This window comes from Epinephelus lanceolatus, chromosome 3, assembly GCF_041903045.1.
Source record: "Epinephelus lanceolatus isolate andai-2023 chromosome 3, ASM4190304v1, whole genome shotgun sequence".
Taxonomy (NCBI): domain Eukaryota; kingdom Metazoa; phylum Chordata; class Actinopteri; order Perciformes; family Serranidae; genus Epinephelus; species Epinephelus lanceolatus.
The window spans coordinates 29,193,546-29,212,118 of NC_135736.1; the positions used below are offsets into that span (position 1 = coordinate 29,193,546).

The window sequence follows — 18,573 nt, forward strand, 5'->3', positions numbered from 1 at the left end:
TAAGTCACATGCATTGAAATGTTTAGATCTGGTCCAATTTAAAACTGCAATAATCATGTTTAAAGTGAGAAATAATTCACTTCTGGGCAACATTCAAAAAAATCTTTTGTGACAGGGAGGGGGTTATAAATTAAGAGAAGAATTTTATTTTAAAAAACAATGTGTTTGTACAACTAAGAATAGTCTGTGTATTTCAGTGTCTGCGGTGGACTTGTGGAATGGGCTGCCTGATGAGTTGAAACAAAATCAAGGCCTTGATTAGATGTTAAACTCTCCTGAACTCTGGCTTTACCGACTTTAAACACACTTTTATTGTTTAGTTTTTTTTTTAAATCCCTGTGTTTGAATGTTTTTGAGTTGCTGTTGCCCCAGAGGAAAGCCCTGACTCACAGACCCCATAAATCGGCCAAGAAGGTGCTGCAGAGTTGCTGCCCCAAGTGAAGGAGTTCAAGTATCCTGGAGTCTTGTTCATGAGTGAGGATAAAATGGAGCACAATGGGCAGACTGGTGAGGTGTCAGTAGGTCCAGTTGTACTGGACCTTTGTGATGGAGAAGAAGCTGAAACCCAAGGCAAAGCTTTTGGTTTACCAGTTGATCTAGTAGTACCAACCCTCAGATATGGTCATGAGCTTTGGGTATTGACCGAAAGAATGAGATCATGGATACGAGTGTCCAAAATTTGTTTCTCCATAGGGTGGCAGGGCTAGGGGGCTCTGAGTTGAACTGCTGTTCCTGTGTGTAGACAGGGCTGTACGTTAACATTTTTAGCCCATAGCACTGGTGCTACAGAGGGTGATAATTTTGTAGCACAGGCGACAATATTGCGTAATATTGTGCTTTTAAGACCATTTTTATTATTGTTGTAATTTTGCTGTTTTTAGACCATTTTTAAAACATAAACATAATGATAATAAAGGCATAATGATGCAAGTTCACCCTTTTAAAGAGAAATAAACATTTATTTAACAAGAATATTTACAAATGAAAAAAAAGAAAATTTAAATACACGTAAAAATACCAAAATAAATAAATAAAGACCTATAAATACAAAAAATAGACTCAGTGTCTCACTCTCAGGTGTGCAGTTAAGTTGGTCATCTTCGCTCTTTTTGTTGAGATGGTTTTAGAACAAACCCAGCAAACCGACTCATCCAAATTACTTGGCTCCCCTCTGTCATTTGGTTTAAATCCAAAATACTCCCACACAGGGGCGGTGGCATTTGGTTTAGGAACAAGTTCCCTGTCTTCCTCTTACGCTCAACTCTCTGTTTTCTTCTCCGCCTCGTCTCCCCTACACTGGGATAGATCCACAACACATTGGAAAGATTATCTATCTCATCTGGCTTGGGAATGTTCTGGGATCCCCCAGGCGGAGCTGGAAAACATTGCTGGGCAAAGGGACATGTGGACTGGAAGCTGCAGAAAATGGATTGTTGGATCAGAAGGTGTTGCAGTGTGGCAATCACAAACTTCCTGGCTGTTCACCTTTAACTGACACATGTGAGCCATGTTCTCTGCTTGTCACTTTCAGCCAATGACATTGAAGGGGAGGAGTTTAATCCTAGTTTATCAGTGTTGAACTGACAGAGCAAATACATTTTTCAGCACCTGCAGTTAGAGTGAAGACAACCTGTGAAGATGTCAAGCACAGCAAAAGACATATGTGGAGGTAACACATTTTGATTGATCTTTTAAATTAAAAGTAGTCATAAGTTGTGGGCTCCTGCATATGGAATTTCAAAAGTTGAAAAAATAAATACAAGGAGTTTTAATTTCCAGTGTGACTGAGGCTCAGTATCATGAGTGGAGCGCTGTTTACTATCGTTTACTACAGTCTTACATGAGAGTTATCATGGCTTTACTGTTCATCTACTTTCTCCTCAGTCAGTCACAAATTTAGTACAACATGTGAGGCATCATAAAAACATCCTCAATGTCAGGACTTAATTGTTCTTTCTGTCACCTTCCCAGGAAGTGTTGTTAAAGACAGCAAAACAGCAACAGACAGGACAGGTGAGTGCTTTACCTGTTACATACTGTTTTTAAAGCTTGTGGACGATTATCAAAGTTTAAGTCAATTTTCAAACAGGGGAAAGGTTTGCCGTTATAAAAGCAAAAGTAAAATGAACAGGATGAGGTCGTAAAGAAGTCAGATTTTATCATTAAACCAGGATGCCTTGATTATTACTGTTTATCATAGACAGGACATAATTTCCCATTTTGTCATCATCCTGGCGAGGTGTACCTGATTAACATGCAGTGAATTTATATTTTGTTAATACAAAACAGTTTAGCTGGATGGGCTGTGTCATCTTTGATACTCAATAACTCTGAGTTTATACTCCACACAAAAAGCACCATTATAGCTCCATGTTAACAAGTTTGCAAATGACAAAGACTGACAGTAAATATGGGGAAGTGATATCCTGTCTACATAATACACAGTAACAGTCAAGGCAGTTTGGGTTGATGGTCAGTCTCACCTAATTAATACTGGCTGTACTTACTTGCAATAAATAATACAGTGACCGAAATAACCAGTAAGTTAAATGAACACCTCTATGAAACCATTTAAAAAGAATAAACATCATAACTCTCATACAAGTTGGATTTTATTTCTGGACTTTGTACAAACTGCAGTCAGGTGTCACTTTTGGCCTCTGGAAATAATGCTGCTCGACCCAATACAAGTAGCAGTGGAGCAATTCATGCACCTGTAGTTGTGCTGCTTAAATCATAAGCAATCGCCCTAAAATCTCAATCCCTCTCTCTATTTTTGGTGATTTCAACAACATGTTCCCAGTATTTGTGATATCTAAAAAGCTGTCAAGCTAGATTTTTCAGTGCATTATTGCTTAGTAAGTATATTCTACATCATTACATGGATTATTAATATGTGTGTTGTTTTTTATAGCATGCACGGAGAACCTAACAGAGACTGTCGCCTTCAGCAGAAGGTAAACTGTTCCTTTTTGTCTGTGTGGTTATAAGCTGGAAATTGTCACCAGCACCTAATTTTGTCTCTGTTTCTGTGCTCTTTTTCATCATGAACAGCTATTTAGCTTTGGATCCTGCAGAGGAGTACAAGATGGACAACAAACGACGAGGCCTTGCACTCATCTTTAACCAGGAGCGCTTCCTATACTATAAAGAAAGGCGTGGAACCGAGGCTGACCGAGACAACTTGGAGAAAAGGTATCACTTCCCAGCCAACTGCAGAGGGATCACTGTGTTTGTAGACCTGTGTGATTATGAACTTGTCTGCACTTGTTCGGCATCTGTGATGTTTTTCTGTGGTAACACTTCTCACGTATTTCAATATATGCTGAACTTGTAATCACCTCTCTTTTAGACTGATGGAGCTAAACTTTGAAGTGAAGACTTACAATGACTTAAGACAGGTGAAAGTCTTAGGTAGACTCAAGGAAGGTAAGCAAATGCGTTGTCCCTTATGCCAGTTTAAATTCTTCTTCCTGCTTCCTTTTTGGCCTGTATATACAAATCTCAGATCCAACATGTGATATGCTGCAGTAACAAACACCTGATGTCTCACCAGCCGCAGAAGCCGACCATTCAGATGCAGACTGCTTTTTGCTCGTCTTCCTGAGCCATGGAGAGAAAGATCACGTTAAGACCTACGATGACAAGATCAGCATTGAGGATATCACATCCCTGTTCAAAGGAGACAAGTGCAGGAGCCTCGTAGGAAAGCCAAAGATCTTTATATTTCAGGTACAAGCAAACAAAACCCAGTCAAATCCATCAGTGTATGGCAGCGTGTAGCATTACTTGTTTTTGATGCTTGACTTGGAAATCTATAGTTCTTAAAAATGCATTCAAAGTTAAGTCTGTCACTAGGCATGACCCAGTGACTCCAAAACAGCGACAAAACCCAGTCAAATCCATCAGAATATGGCAACATGCAGTGTCAGCTGTTTTTAATGCTGTACTTAGAAATCCATAGGAACTCAAAATGATATTCAGAGCATGAAGGTGGTGGATCCAGTGACTGGTAGCTAACAGTGCTAACAGTGCAACCAGTGCTAACAATGGCAACAGTGTTGACAAAGCTAACAGTGTTAAATAGGGGGAGGGTGGGCGCTGAGCTTCCAGTCGCCATTATTAGCAGTTACCACCAGTGCAGAGAGGCAGCAATGAGCTAGCCAGTGGGATACATGCACAGGACTAATATACTGACACACACACAGCTGGACCATTGAGAAGCTCGGATGACAACACACGCACGCACGCACGCACGCACGCACACACACACACACACACACACACACACACACACACACACACACAGAGCGTGACTACATTCTCTGCTCAAGATGTCATCACTCCACTATATACTTTCTATAGAAAATACTGGTCTGCTGCCATATTAATGTTTCGAATATCATATAGAGTTTTGTTAAAAATGCCCTCTAAGTAAACGTGGCTGTGTCCATCACTAGGCATGCCGCGGTCAAATGTATGATGATCCAGTTACTGCCTGTGGTGGAGCCGGTGGAGCGCATAGCGTGTTGGAGACAAACGAGGAGGTGGTGGAAGCCGGCGGTGTACACACTCTCCCTGCTGGGGCTGATTTCATCATGTGCTACTCTGTGGCTGAAGGTGAGCCGGTGGGAATGTTTGTCTCAGTACAGTGGGAAGGTTCACACTACATTTGACTGAGTTCATACTTTGAAGATGTCACATGGATACTACTCACTTTAAATGTCCCTTTTGCTGGTCAGTCAGTAACTATCCTGTCCTGTCATCTGTGTTGTTTCTTAAGGTTACTTTTCCCTCCGGGAGACGATCAAAGGTTCCTGGTATATTCAGGATCTGTGTGAGCTGCTTCAGGAGTATGGGAACTCCCTTGAATTCGCAGAATTACTGACGATGGTCAACAGGAAAGTGTCGATGAGGAGTGTCGAGAAAAGTAGAGACAGGAATGCCATTGGGAAGAAGCAAGTACCTTGCTTTGCTTCAATGCTCACCAAGAAACTTTACTTCCGACCAAAGAAGTAACCGTTTCCAAGCTCAGTCATAAAATGAGCTGGATTTATATTACTCCTGATATTCACACATGCATTGAACAATCAGCTATTGGCAGTCTTAGTTTTTACATTGAAAACAATAGTAACAGAATAACAGGAGTAACTTGTGTTACATTTACATTTTATAAAATTAACAAATTAATTTCTGCTGTGGTTCATGCCAGGAAAGTTACAGAGCTTGCGTGTGCAATAAGTTAGTGTAGAGATGGTTGTAAAACACAGTATGACCTACAGAGGGCAAGACAGAGCTCATTTTAGACAATGTAAATTTGGTTACTGCAATAACCCTAACTGACAGCAATTCTTTAATTCTGACTCATTAATACAAAATCAAGCTGTAATAAGATTAGTAGATTTATATTGATCTTTGAAAATGTCCCAAGTTCTATTTGACAATCAATATTTAGAGTCTGATAAAACCTCTTGCCACCTGGCTCTCTATGCTGCTGTGATTGTGGATGTTGCTTCCAGGCATTGTAACTTTTACTCTCAACAAATTAATAAAGGCACCTGCTTTCAAATCAGCTCACCTTTCACCTGTTGTGTACTTCCTCTTGCTATTCTTCTTTGGCTCTGGATATAAGCCATACCTGGACAGCCAGAGTGAGTCTCGTGTGTGTCAGTATGAAGTGAAGAGGGAACTGTGACACTGCCACAGGATCAAGACTGTGACACAGACAGATTCAGAAGTACAACCCTGACAGAAGGATGCCAGCAATGTAAACCTCTTTGAGATTTTCTGAGTGATAGAGATTATTTTGCCTGCACTGACCTGTGTCATCACCTGCATTTATTGGAGTTTTTAAATGTTGACATTGGTTACACAAAGTCAAAGTGGTTGCATCCTTAAAAGGAGAGCAGTCAGGACAGTGCACAACGTGGGGTACAGGGAACACACCAACACATTTTTTTTTTAAGTCACATGCATTGAAATGTTTAGATCTGGTCCAATTTAAAACTGCAATAATCATGTTTAAAGTGAGAAATAATTCACTTCTGGGCAACATTCAAAAAATGTTTTGTGACAGGGATGGGGTCGATCTAGTAGTACCAACCCTCAAATATGGTCATGAGCTTTGGGTACTAACTGGAATGAGATGATGGATACGAGTGTCCAAAATTTGTTTTCTCCATAGGGTGGCAGGGCTAGGGGGCTCTGAGTAGAGCTGCTGTGTGTAGATGTAAGTCAGTTGAGGTTTTTTGAGCATCTGATCAGGATGCCTCCTGGGCTTCTTCCTTCAGAGAGTTTCTGGGTACGTCCAACTGGTAGGAGACTGTGGGGTAGATCCACAACACATTGGAGAGATTATCCATCTCATCTGGTTTGGGAATGTTCTGGGATCCCCCAGGAGGAGCTGGAAAACGTTGCTGGGCAAAGGGACATGTGGACTGGAAGCTGCAGAAAATGGATTGATGGATCAGAAGGTGTTGCAGGGTGGCGATCATAAAATTCCCGGTTGCTGACCTTTGACTGACAGATGTGAGCCATGTTCTCTGCTTGTCCCTTTCAGCCAATGACACCGAAGGGGAGGAGTTTAATCCTAGTTTATCAGAGTCGAATTGACTGGGCAAATTAAAGTTTCAGCACCTGCAGTTAGAGTGAAGACAACCTGTGAAGATGTCAAACACAGCAGAAGACATATGTGGAGGTAACACATTTAGATTTATCTTTCAAATTAAAAGTAGACATAAGTTGTGGGCTCCTGTATATGGAATTTCAAAAGTTGAAAAAATACAAGGAGTTTTAATTTCCAATGTGACTGAGGTTCAGTATCACGAGTGGAACGCGGTTTACTATTGTTTACTACAGTCTTACATAAGAGTTATCATGCCTTTACTGTTATCCTCAATTACTCTTTCTGTCACCTTCCCAGGAGGTGTTGCTAAAGACAGCAAAACAGCAACAGACAGGGCAGGTGAGTGCTTTACCTGTTACATACTGTTTTTAAAGCTTGTGGACGATTATCAAAGTTTAAGTCAGTTTTCAAACAGGGGAAAGGTTTGCCGTTATGAAAGCAAAAGTGAAACAAACAGGATGAGGTTGTAAAGAAGTCAGATTTTATTGCCAATGGAGCCAAAGTACTGTGAATGCAAATAAGATTAGATTAATCATTAAACCAGGACGCCTTGATTATTACTGTTTATCATAGACAGAATATAATTTTCCCATTTTGTCATCATCCTAGCTAAATTTATTTATGACAGACAAATGCAGTGAATTTATATTGTATTAATACAAAACAGTTTAGCTGGAGTTCACACTCCACACAAAAAGCACCATTATAGGTCCATGTTAACAAGTTTGCAAATGTCAAAGGATGACAGGAAACATGGGGAAGTGATATCCGGTCTACATAATACACAGTAAAAATCAAGGCAGTTTGGGTTGATGATTAGTCTCACCCAATTAATACTGGCTGTACTCACTTGCAATAAATAATACAGTGACCGAAATAACCATCAAGTTACATTTACACCTCTATAAAACCATTTAAAATCAATCTAAACATTATGACTTTCATAAAAGTTGGATTTTATTGCTGGACTTTGTACAAACTGCAGTCAGGTGTCACTTTTGGCTGCTGGGCCAATGTGCTGCTTGGCCCCATACTAACAGCAAAGGAGCAATTTATGCACCTGTAGTTGTGCTGCTTAACAAAGAAGCAAACGCCTGAAAATCTCGATCCTTCTCTCTATTTTTGGCAACTTCAATTTAATGTTCCGAGTACTTTTGATATTTAAAAAAGGTATAAAGCTAGATTTTTCAGTGCATTATTGTTTAGTACTTATATTCTACATCATTCTGTGGATTATTAATGTGTGTTGTTTTTTATAGCATGCACAGAGAACCTAACAGAGACTGACGCCTTCATCAGAAGGTAAACTGTTGCTTTTTGTCCGTGTGGTTATAAGCTGGAAATTCTCACCAGCACTCACCTATTATTGTCTTTGTTTCGTCATGAAACAGCTCTTTAGCTTTGGATCCTGCAGAGGAGTACAAGATGGACAACAAACGACGAGGCCTTGCACTCATCTTTAACCAGGAGCACTTCCAAGACGACTTCTTCGACGCCAGGCGTGGAACCGAAGCTGACCGGAAAAACTTGGAGAAAAGGTATCACTTCCCAAGCAGCTGCGGAGGGAACAGTGTTTGTATAACTGTGTGGTTATGAACTTGTCTGCACTTGTTCAGTGTCTGTTAGATTTTTCTTTGGTAAAACTTTGAAAGAATTTCTCATGTATTTCAATATATGCTGAACTTTTAATCACCTCTCTTTTAGACTGAAGGAGCTAAAATTTGAAGTGAGGGCTTATGATGACCTCGGAAAGAAGGATGTCGAAGATAGACTCAAGGAAGGTAAGCACATGCATCATCACTTATGCCGCTTAAATTAATTAATGTATATTCAGGAACCAATTTAAATGCTTCCCTGCTTCCTTGTTGTCCTGTAGATATAAAGCTCAGATCCAACATGTGATATGCTGCAGTACAAGCCACTTTTAACAGATACCTGATGTCTCACCAGCCGCAGAAGCTGACCATTCAGATGCAGACTGCTTTTTGCTCATCTTCCTGAGCCACGGCGATGATGATTACGTCAACACCTTCGATGGCGATATCCGCATTCAGGATATCACATCCCTGTTCAGAGGAGACAAGTGCAGGAGCCTCGTAGGAAAGCCAAAGATCTTTATATTTCAGGTACATGCAAACAAAACCCAGTCAAATCCATCAGAAAATGGCAACATATAGTGTCAGCTGTTTTTAGAAATCCAATGAATTTAAAGGAACTCTATTCAGATATTCAGAGCATGGAGGTGGCAGATCCAGCAGCTAGCAGCTAACGGTGCTAACAATGCAAACACTGCTACCAATGGCAACAGTGCTGACAAAGCTAATGGTGTTAAATAGGGGGAGGCTGGAGGGTGGGCGCTGAGCTTCGGTGAGGATACTGTCCTGTTATTAGCAGTTACCACCATATACCACCAGTGCAGAGAGGCAGCAATGAGTGGGATACATGCACAAGACTAATATACTGACACGCACATACAGCTGGACCATTGAGAAGCTCAGATGACAACACACACACACACACACACACACATACAGAGCGTGACTTCATTCTCTGCTCAAGATGCCAATACTCCACTATATTTTTATGTTCACAATACTGGTCTGCTGCCATATTAATGTTTCGAATATCATATTATATATATCAGTTTTGTCAAAAATGCTCTCTAACTAAACGTGACTGTGTCCATCACTAGGCATGCCGCGGTAAAATGCATGACGATCCAGTTACTGCCTGTGATGCAGTGGATAGTGTGTTGGAGACAAACGAGGATGTGGTGGACGCTGGCGGTGTACACACTCTCCCTGCTGGGGCTGATTTCATCATGTGCTACTCTGTGGCTGAAGGTGAGCCGGTGGGAATGTTTGTCTCAGTACAGTGGGAAGGTTCACACTACATTTGACTGAGTTCATACTTTGAAGATGTCATATGGATACTACTCACTTGAAATGTCCTTTTTGCTGGTCAGTCAGTAACTATCCTGTCCTGTCATCTGTGTTGTTTCTTAAGGTTACTATTCCCACCGCAACATCTTCTATGGTTCCTGGTATATTCAGGATCTGTGTGAGCTGCTTCAAAAATATTGGGACTCCCTTGAATTCACAGAATTACTGACGCTGGTGAACAGGAAAGTGTCGATGAGGAGTGCGAACAGTCGTGACCCTGATATAAGTGGGAAGAAGCAAGTACCTTGCTTTGCTTCAATGCTCACCAAGAAACTTTATTTCCGACCAAAGAAGTAACCGTTTCAGACCTCAGTAATAAAATCAGCTGGTTTTATATTACTCCTGATATTCGCACATGCATTGACCAATCCACCTGTTAACAGGACTATCTTCTATTACATGTCATAAAATTAACTTCTGCTGTGGTTTATGCCAGGAAATTTTCAGAGCTTGCTTGTGAAATAAGTGAGGAAGTGTACAAATGGTGTTAAACCACAGTATGACCTGCAGAGGGCAAGATAGAGCTCTGTATTGCAAAACCTCTTGCCACCTTGCTCTCTGTGTTGCTGTGATTGTGGATTTTGCTGTGAGGCATTTTAAAGTTTACTCTCACAACATAAATAAGGGCACCTGTTGTCAAACCAGCTTACCTTTCACCTGTTGTGTATTTGCTCATGTTCTTCTGCTTTGGCTTTGGATGTAAGCAATACCTGAACAGCCAGAGGGAGTCTTATGTGTGTCAATGAAGTGAAGAGGGAACTGTGACACTGCCACAGGATCAAGACTGTGAAACAGATGCAATAAATGCCTATGAGATTTTCCAAGGGACGGAGATTTTTCAGCCTGCACTGACCTGTGTCATCACCTTCCCTTTTATTGCTGAGTTTTGAAATGCTGACATTGTTTTTAAACGGAAAGTGAAGATAGTACTGAAGTTGACGATTACATTCTTTCCCATGCGGTTAATCATTTGCCAATATGGTGTAGGCTTTATGTATTTGTTCTGTGATAGACTAGAAACAGGTTCAGGGTTTCCCTGGTTTATGGGTGCTTGGGAAGTGTCCATCTGCAGCATCTAAATAATTTTTGTTGTTCTCCTTTTAAATTTGTGAATATTTGTAAATATTATATAAAGATGTCCATGTGGCATCCTTGGAGAAAACATGTATAAAAAGGTCTTCATAAATAAGATGTGGTTTTCTTTATCATATTTTGTGCCAGTTGACATCATACACAATTTGGGGGGGGGGGGGGATGCTCCAATTGATCCTTCATCAAAAATTTCTCCAAAAGTCTCCAAAAGTTTCTCCATCATGTGGTTGAAGTTTATAATGCAAGAGAGGGCCACTAAAAACTCTGGATTAGATGTTAAGCCTTCCTAATCTTCGGCTGCACTAAACCTAATCTCACTTTCGCTGTTTATGCTTTATAAAATACCCGTATTTCAAACTTCTATGAGTAGCTTTTGCAATGTGACAAACACGGAAGTCCTGGTGACGACCTTTGACTGACAGACGCGAGAGCCAATCGTATTCTCCGCTCTTCAATTTCAGCCAATGAGATTTAGAAGGGGAGGAGCCATGTCGTGACTCCTAGGCGTTGCCTTGACGAAGCAAATTCATTTTTCAGTGGTGTCAGTTGGAGAGAAGACAACCTGTGAACATGTCTAACACGGCACAAGACAGATATGGAGGTAACGAATTTTACATACATGTTTTTAATTTAAAGTAGACAGAAGTTGTGGACTCATGCGGACGGCATTTTAAAAGTTAGCAAAATAAATACAGTGACTTTTAAGGTACGGTGTCTCTTAGGCTCAGTATCATCACTGAAGCGCTGTTTACTGTCGTTAACTATGTTCTTATTAGAGAGTCGACACACCTGTACTGTCAGTCTGCTTTCGCTTTAATACATTTGAAGTTAGCTCAACATGTGAGGCAGGTTTTGTGTATCATAAAACACTCTGAATGTCAGGACTTAATTGCTCTTTCTCTCACCTTCCCAGGAAGTGTTGCTAAAGACAACATAACAGCAACAGACAGAGCGGGTGAGTGCTTTACGTACACTGTTTTTTAAAGCTCTTGTACTTTTATTTAAGTTGCTTGTGAGTTTTATTTGCTCTCACCGAAGCAAAAGTGGAACAGACAATGTAAACATGTACAAACATCAGGTTTATTATGAGTGAAACTCAAGTACAGTCACTCAGGCAGGGTGAGATTAATCATCAACTGAATGTGCCTTGGTTATTGCTGTGTGTCATCTAGACAGGATGTCATCTCCCTACATTTCCCGTCATGCCTTGATATTTTGAAACTGATCAGCATTGGACTATAAAGGTGGATTTTTATTTTGGTGGAGTGAAAATTCAGGTATTGAATATCAAATTTGAGACAGCCCATTCAGCCACATTGTTTGTCATAATGTAATATAAACCTGAACAAGTGCATTTTAATGCAACAGCCCTGCAATAAATTTTCCTTTCATTAAGGTTATGAGTCATTGTTGAAGCTGTCTTACAGAGGTGTTGAATTAATTGTATCGTCAGTTAGGGGGTTGCGTTTATGGTGATGTTGTAAATCAATATCGTGATATAAGACTAGATATTATATTCGATTTTGGAGGTCACAACTTGTGTTATCTTTTCCTGATTTTAAAAGCTGCATTATCCCTGATACTGTTCTAGCTGCTCTATTATTTGCCTTTACTCACTTATCCATTATTTCCACATTACGTATGATTATTTACAAAAGCTCTCAGAAGGAAAGCACCAACAGTCAACCCTACGACATATCCACAATATTGATATTAAGACATTTGGTCACGAATATTGTGATATTTGATTTTCTAATTGTATTGTTATATTGACAGGTGTTTTTCACATTTTGTCCACCCAGTTTATTGAACTTTTAGGGTACACTAAATATTAGAAACACCTCTATGTGTGCAGACTCCAAAATGACCAGTACGTTGAATCTACACTTCAGTAAAACTGTTCTAAAAAGAAACTCAACATTATGAGGTACTTGTGTTACGCTGCAGTACTTTCAGCTTAGTAAACCAGATAAACTGCCAACTCAGTGTACACAAGCAAAGAAATGTGTATATATGGATTCACTTTTTTTTCAAAAGTCAGATAATACCGTTCAAGTTGTCAAACACCCCGTAGCTGCTACCTTTAGCACGCAAAGTCTAACCTACATATCAGTAGGGTGGGGTATGGAGGTGTCACTTTTGGCCTCTGTTCTTTTACCAGCCTTTGCCATCTTTCTCCAGCTGTCAGCCAGCTATTGACGGCCATGAGAACTCTAAGCTGATGGAACAATGGCTGCTTGACCCCATACCAGCAGCAGTGGAGCATTTCGTGCACCTGTAGTTGTGCTGCTTAACAAAGAAGCCTGAAAAGCTCAATCCTTCTCTGTACTTTTGGCAACTTCAATGACACATTTAGAGTATTTGTGACACAAAAAGCTGTATAATCCGACTTTTAAGTGCATTTTTGTTAAGTAATTACTAGTAGCCTATATTCTGCATTGTTGCCTGGGATATTAATGTGTGTGTTGTTTTTTATAGCATGCACGGAGAACCTAACAGAGACTGATGCCTTCATCAAAAGGTAAACTGTTTCCTCTTGTTTGTGTGGTTATTAGTTGGAAACTCTCACGTCCCACCAGTCCAGTACTAAAACCTAATGTTGTTTCTGTGCTCTTTTATTTCTGAAACAGCTCTCTAGCTTTGGATCCCGCAGAGGAGTACAAGATGGACAACAAAAAACGAGGCCTCGCACTCATCTTTAACCAGGAGCGGTTCTTCTGGCGCCTGGGGCTAAATGACAGGCATGGAACAAATGCTGACCGCTACAACTTGGAGAAAAGGTATCACTACCCAGCTGCGTGAGAGGGAACACTGTATTCTGCAACTATGTACTTAAGAACTTGTCTGTACTTGTTCAGGGATTGTAAGTCTTTCCTATAACTCTCTTTTAGACTGAAGGATCTAAACTTCGAAGTGAGGGCTTATGATAACTACAAACAGGTGGAAGTCTTAGAGAAAATCAATGAAGGTAAGCACGTGTATGATCCCTTATCACACTTAAATGACAAAATATATATGCATCACTACAACATCACTACTGTAATTTAAAATCTTAACAGCTTCCTTGTTGTCCTGTGTATGCAAAGTGTAATCCAGCGTGTCATATGCTACTGTACAAACCACTTTTAACAAATACCTGATGTCTCACCAGCCGCTGAGGCCAACCATTCAGATGCAGACTGCTTTTTGCTCGTCTTCCTGAGCCACGGGGAGAATGATCATGTTTACACTTACGATGGCAAGATCAGCATTCAGGATATCACATCCCTGTTCAAAGGAGACAAGTGCAGGAGCCTCGTAGGAAAGCCAAAGATCTTTATATTACAGGTACATGCAAACAAAACCCAGTCAAATCCATCCATCAGTGTATGGCAGCATGCAGTATTACCGGTTTTTAATGCTTTACTTGGAAAGCTATTGTTCTTAAAATGCAGTCAAAGTAAAGTGGCTTTGTCTGTCACCAGGCATGTCGAGGAGATAAGCATGACGATCCAGTGACTGCCTGTGATGCTGTAGACAGTGAGCTGAAGACAAATGAGGTGGTGGTGGACGCCAGCGCTGTACACACTCTCCCTGCTGGGGCTGATTTCATCATGTGCTACTCTGTGGCTGAAGGTGAGCTGGGGGGGATGTTTAAAACCCTTAAAGGGATACTACACCCTCAAAATGACAGTTTTTATATCAGTTACTCACCCCTGTATGTTGATTTTTTTGAGAAAAAATGTGTTTTTCTTGCATGCTTCTGGTGACGAAGAATCCACAAACATAAAATTCTTGATGAAGTTGAGTCATTGGGGTCCACATTTAACAAAACTATATCAAAACATCCTTTTACAAACTCTCAAACAACTAATATAGTATAATCCAAGTCTCATTTATCCAGCTGAATGCTCTGTACTTCCCAAACATGCATTTTTGTTAAAACCTTGAAAGTGAAACCTTTGTATGCTCTCTTTAAAGCCAGACTCCAATGACAAAAACAGTCATTTATCTCGCTGAGCAGCCCTGTCCTGCTTTGATTGGTAATTTCTTTGTGTTACTGTGAAACTTTAGTGTTTTAAAGAGTTAGTACAGATTCACTGGAATTTTGAGTTGTGTGAAAGTTCGTAAACAGATATTTGATACAGTTTTTCGGTTGTTAAATGCTGACCCCTATGATTTCAATTTATAAAGAGTTTTCTTTGTTTTGGGAATCTTCGGTCACCATAGAAGCATGTGAGAAAAATCAGGGTTTCTTCACAAATTTACTATAACATGGAGTGAGTGACTGATGTACAAATGGTCACTTGGGTGTTAAAGTATTCCTTTAATTTAGTTTTGTCCCAGCACGATAGGAACATTTACATTTCAGGTACTTTGAAGGTGTAGATGTTGAATATTAAACGCACTGGAAATTAAGAAAACACATGCAAATAGACAAAATGACTTCACCAATTTGACAACGCATGTGCAGCATTTAGAAAAAATGCTGCAAAAAGCTGATTCTAGAGGACCCAAAAAAGAGCTCTCACCTGGGGCATGCTTGATGTTGCCATGGTCTATTCAACTTATTAAGTTATTGAAGTCAGCTATCCATCAGTGGTGTTTGAAAATGGGCTAAGTGATTCAGATAGTATTGCGGATATATGCTGTTGACCTAGCTTTAGCCTATTGGTTATTATTATAAATTTCATTTTATTTATCCTGTCAGCAAAACCCTGCGATAGTTTAAGTTGGTTTCTGCTATGACAGGTTCTAAAAGTTATTATAAACATTAAAGCCAGCAAAATAACGTTAGACTGTTTCACATTTAATTTTGTGTATTTCATTGGAATAGTAACTTAGTCAGATCAACAGCTTTCTTAGTCACAAACCATGGCCATACAGGGTGTCTGTGGCTTAGTGGATGAACCAGTCGCCCCACGCACAAAGGCTTCGTCCTTGCCGCAGTGGTCTGGGTTTGATTCCAGCCTGCAGCCCCTTGCTGCATGTCGTTCTCTCTTTCTCCCCCTTTCACGCTTATCAATTAAAGGGAAAACGCCCAAAAAATAATCCATGGCCACACTATGCGTGCATCACTCTTTAGTGTCCCATGGAAACAGCTTCCGATGATGTCTGTGCTATTTGCAGAGCTTTTCTGTTTTTGGTTGTTTTCTGTATTTACAGCGTTTTTTTGTTTTGTTTTGTTTTTTTATGCTGCCCCCAGGGTCACCGTACATTTAAGTCACATTAAATGTCCTTTTTGCTTTTCAGTTAATAATGATCCTGTCCTGTCACCTGTGTTGTTTCTTAAGGTTACTATTCCCACCGGGAGACCCTCAACGGCTCCTGGTATGTCCAGGATCTCTGTGAGCTGCTTCAAAAGTATGGAGACTCCCTTGAATTCACAGAATTACTGACACTGGTGAACAGGAAAGTGTCGATGAGGAGTGTCGGGAACAGTTCTGACAGGAATGCCATTGGGAAGAAGCAAGTACCTTGCTTTGCTTCAATGCTCACCAAGAAACTTTACTTCCGACAGAAACAGTAACAGTTTCAGACCTTAGCTGTAAAATGAGCTGGTTTAAATTCAGATCTGGAAAACAGGCTCTCCTGGAAGATTATTAAGAATTTTGCTGTTTTTCTATAGTCCTCGCTGTACTTTGCTCATAAACACTAATATTCACACATCCGTTGAACAATCAGTGAACTGGCAGCTGTCGTATTTACAGTGAAATCAGTGGTTACAAAATAACAGAAACAACTTGTATTCACAAGCACAGAAGAAATACGACTATTCTTTGCCTTAGGCCATCACTACATTTCTGAAACCTCATGTCATTTGAAACTGTGGTTTCATTTGTCAGATAAAGTTTCTTCTGGAGAAACTATATTTGTTGGCCGGGAAAACCTTGACCTGGTTTATAAAAGGTTTTTGTATTCACACGATAGATAATCAGGACAGGGAAGTATCTATCTGATGAGGGTAGAGGAGAAATCTGATTATAGACCAGGCAGCTACTCAACATGTTGTAGCATGTGAGTTACTGGTTTATCTTACCTTTCTGAGCCAGATGCCTGTACTACGAAGCAGGATTTTCTGTTAGCGAGGTAACTTCAGGGTTAACTCTGGGTTTTCAGCATTATGAAGCTGGTTCTCCTTTTACAGGGATAAATCACCATGGTAACTTACAGAGAGATCATGTACAACACTTAACTTTAATGTTGATTTTAGCTGCATTTACAGTGTGGCTGATTATACACTCTGATTCCATCACTGCAGCTCAAATAACATGAGACACCTGAGTCATGAGAAGTGGAAATGAAAAGACTGTATTTCAGTAGAGAAATAGTCCACACACTTTCAATTGGCTCCTGTGATTATACATGCAACATTTTGGTCAGATAGACCTCATCAGTCATGAACTACTTTTCCACTCTTCGGTAGCAGAAACCATCTGGCATTACTTTAAAGAGAGTAGCAAAACACACTCACTTGACACTTAACAGATATTTACTGATACCTCCATGTATTTTAAGACTTTTATTTTTTTCTGTTGTAAGATCAGAAGCTATCATTTACATTTCACTGCCATGAACAGGACAATTTGCTGTTCCTAAAACACATCTTTCACACTGATAATTATGAGCACCATTGCATCTAATATAACATGAAGTAAGCTACTTCATTCATGGTTCTGATGATGTCACTGTAATATAACACTGTAACAACCACACCTCTTTCACATAAACCTGCTTGTTGCTGGATAGAAAAACCCAAAGCTGCCTGAGGGAGTTGTTAACCAGCTTTGTGATACTGTTTACCCAGACAGTCAGTGTTAGCTAAAAGATATCCTTTTAAAAAACAAAACATCAGCCTTTAGGGAAAACAGCAGATGTATTTGCCAGTATCCACCAATGTGCTTCCAATAGTCTAATGCAAGAGTGACTTTACATCCAGTACTAGCTTATAAAAACCATAATGTGAATGTTTTGCGTATATATGACATAAATGCGGTGAGTTAAATCAGGGGTAATTTTTGAGACTATATGGTCTTGTTGTATTTCATTATGTTTTAAGTTGTTCCTGTTATTTTGTCCAACTCCTGTAAACATGTTGCACTTCCAAGTAATTGCTTTTAGACTGCAGGATTATTATGGACCGTATTCTGTGTTCTTTTCTTAGCCTTTTGTTACCATTTTATTTGCTTCGATAATCTAGTTTCAACTACTGTGGTACCACACAAATGTTGCCTTATCCCGCAGCTGAGAAGACAGTAGAGGTTGACATTTCCAGTGCCCATGCAAGCTTTCCTCAGACTCTAAGTAAGCTGGAAATTTCAGATGAGTCTGGTTTTCTTGACTGTAAAATCAGTTGCAGGAATGTCTGCAAATCAGACAAATACTTTCCAATTAACTGTAACTTGCGAGGCAGGTGACAGAACAGCACAACAACCAGGTAACACTACTTCTGTTTATCCCATCAGGGTTTTGTACTACAATATCTCTCTATAAACATGCTGTTTGTCCTCAAACTCGCTCCATCAAAAAGGGAATTCATGTTCGTGCTGTTCTTTGTGTTGTAGCAGTTTTCACTACATTTAAAAAAAATGCATATTTGCACCCAACATGGCAACAAACACCTGTGTGAGAAGCACCTCAGGGAGGAGGCTGTACTGTGGACCTAAAACACTTCTAGCTGTGTCACATGATATGACTCAGGAAAAACAAAGCTACCAGCATACACTGATCCTGTATCTCTGTGGTCGTACTGTTGTGACTTTGTGTAATAAAATCTATGTGACATTTTAGTTGCTCCCGTTAGTTATTACGTTTTATATAATGTTCATGATGTCTTCATTTCACCTGTGCCTGAAATCTCCATTGTTAAAATGAAAAAGGATTTTTATTTGTCTACCAGCAGTGAGTGCAATCACAATAAGACATCAGACAGAC

At 40.0% G+C, this 18,573-nt stretch overlaps 1 protein-coding gene across 6 annotated transcripts; it reads left to right on the forward strand.

Annotated features, from left to right (window-relative positions):
- The first annotated feature begins 1,126 nt into the window (after window positions 1–1,126).
- LOC117255446 (caspase-6-like) lies at window positions 1,127–18,428 on the forward strand. Of its 6 annotated transcripts, none has more exons than XM_078166234.1 (9): window positions 1,127–1,500; window positions 1,606–1,669; window positions 1,972–2,013; window positions 2,915–2,957; window positions 8,017–8,163; window positions 8,330–8,406; window positions 8,576–8,751; window positions 9,318–9,468; window positions 9,632–10,473. In XM_078166234.1, the coding sequence occupies exons 2-9, from the start codon at window positions 1,639–1,641 to the stop codon at window positions 9,862–9,864; spliced, it is 900 nt and encodes a 299-aa protein (XP_078022360.1). In that variant the 5' UTR covers window positions 1,127–1,500; window positions 1,606–1,638; the 3' UTR covers window positions 9,865–10,473. The 6 variants fall into 6 exon arrangements, with proteins under 6 accessions (XP_078022360.1, XP_078022361.1, XP_078022358.1 ...); XM_078166235.1 differs by lacking the exon at window positions 2,915–2,957 and adding an exon at window positions 7,885–7,927 and having other exon boundaries at window positions 1,128–1,500; XM_078166232.1 differs by lacking the exons at window positions 8,017–8,163; window positions 8,330–8,406; window positions 8,576–8,751; window positions 9,318–9,468; window positions 9,632–10,473 and adding exons at window positions 3,055–3,195; window positions 3,353–3,429; window positions 3,557–3,732; window positions 4,461–4,620; window positions 4,784–5,572 and having other exon boundaries at window positions 1,152–1,500.
- Window positions 18,429–18,573: the final 145 nt, after the last annotated feature.

What these genes read in the sequence shown, in the direction of transcription:
- LOC117255446 (XM_078166232.1), top strand. Translation starts at nt 1,639, where the DNA reads ATGTCAAGCACAGCAAAAGACATATGTGGAG. An exon ending in AACAGCAACAGACAGGACAG is followed by an intron (nt 2,014 to 2,914) that starts GTGAGTGCTTTA and finishes TGTTTTTTATAG; the next exon opens with CATGCACGGAGAACCTAACA. An exon ending in CGAGACAACTTGGAGAAAAG is followed by an intron (nt 3,196 to 3,352) that starts GTATCACTTCCC and finishes CCTCTCTTTTAG; the next exon opens with ACTGATGGAGCTAAACTTTG.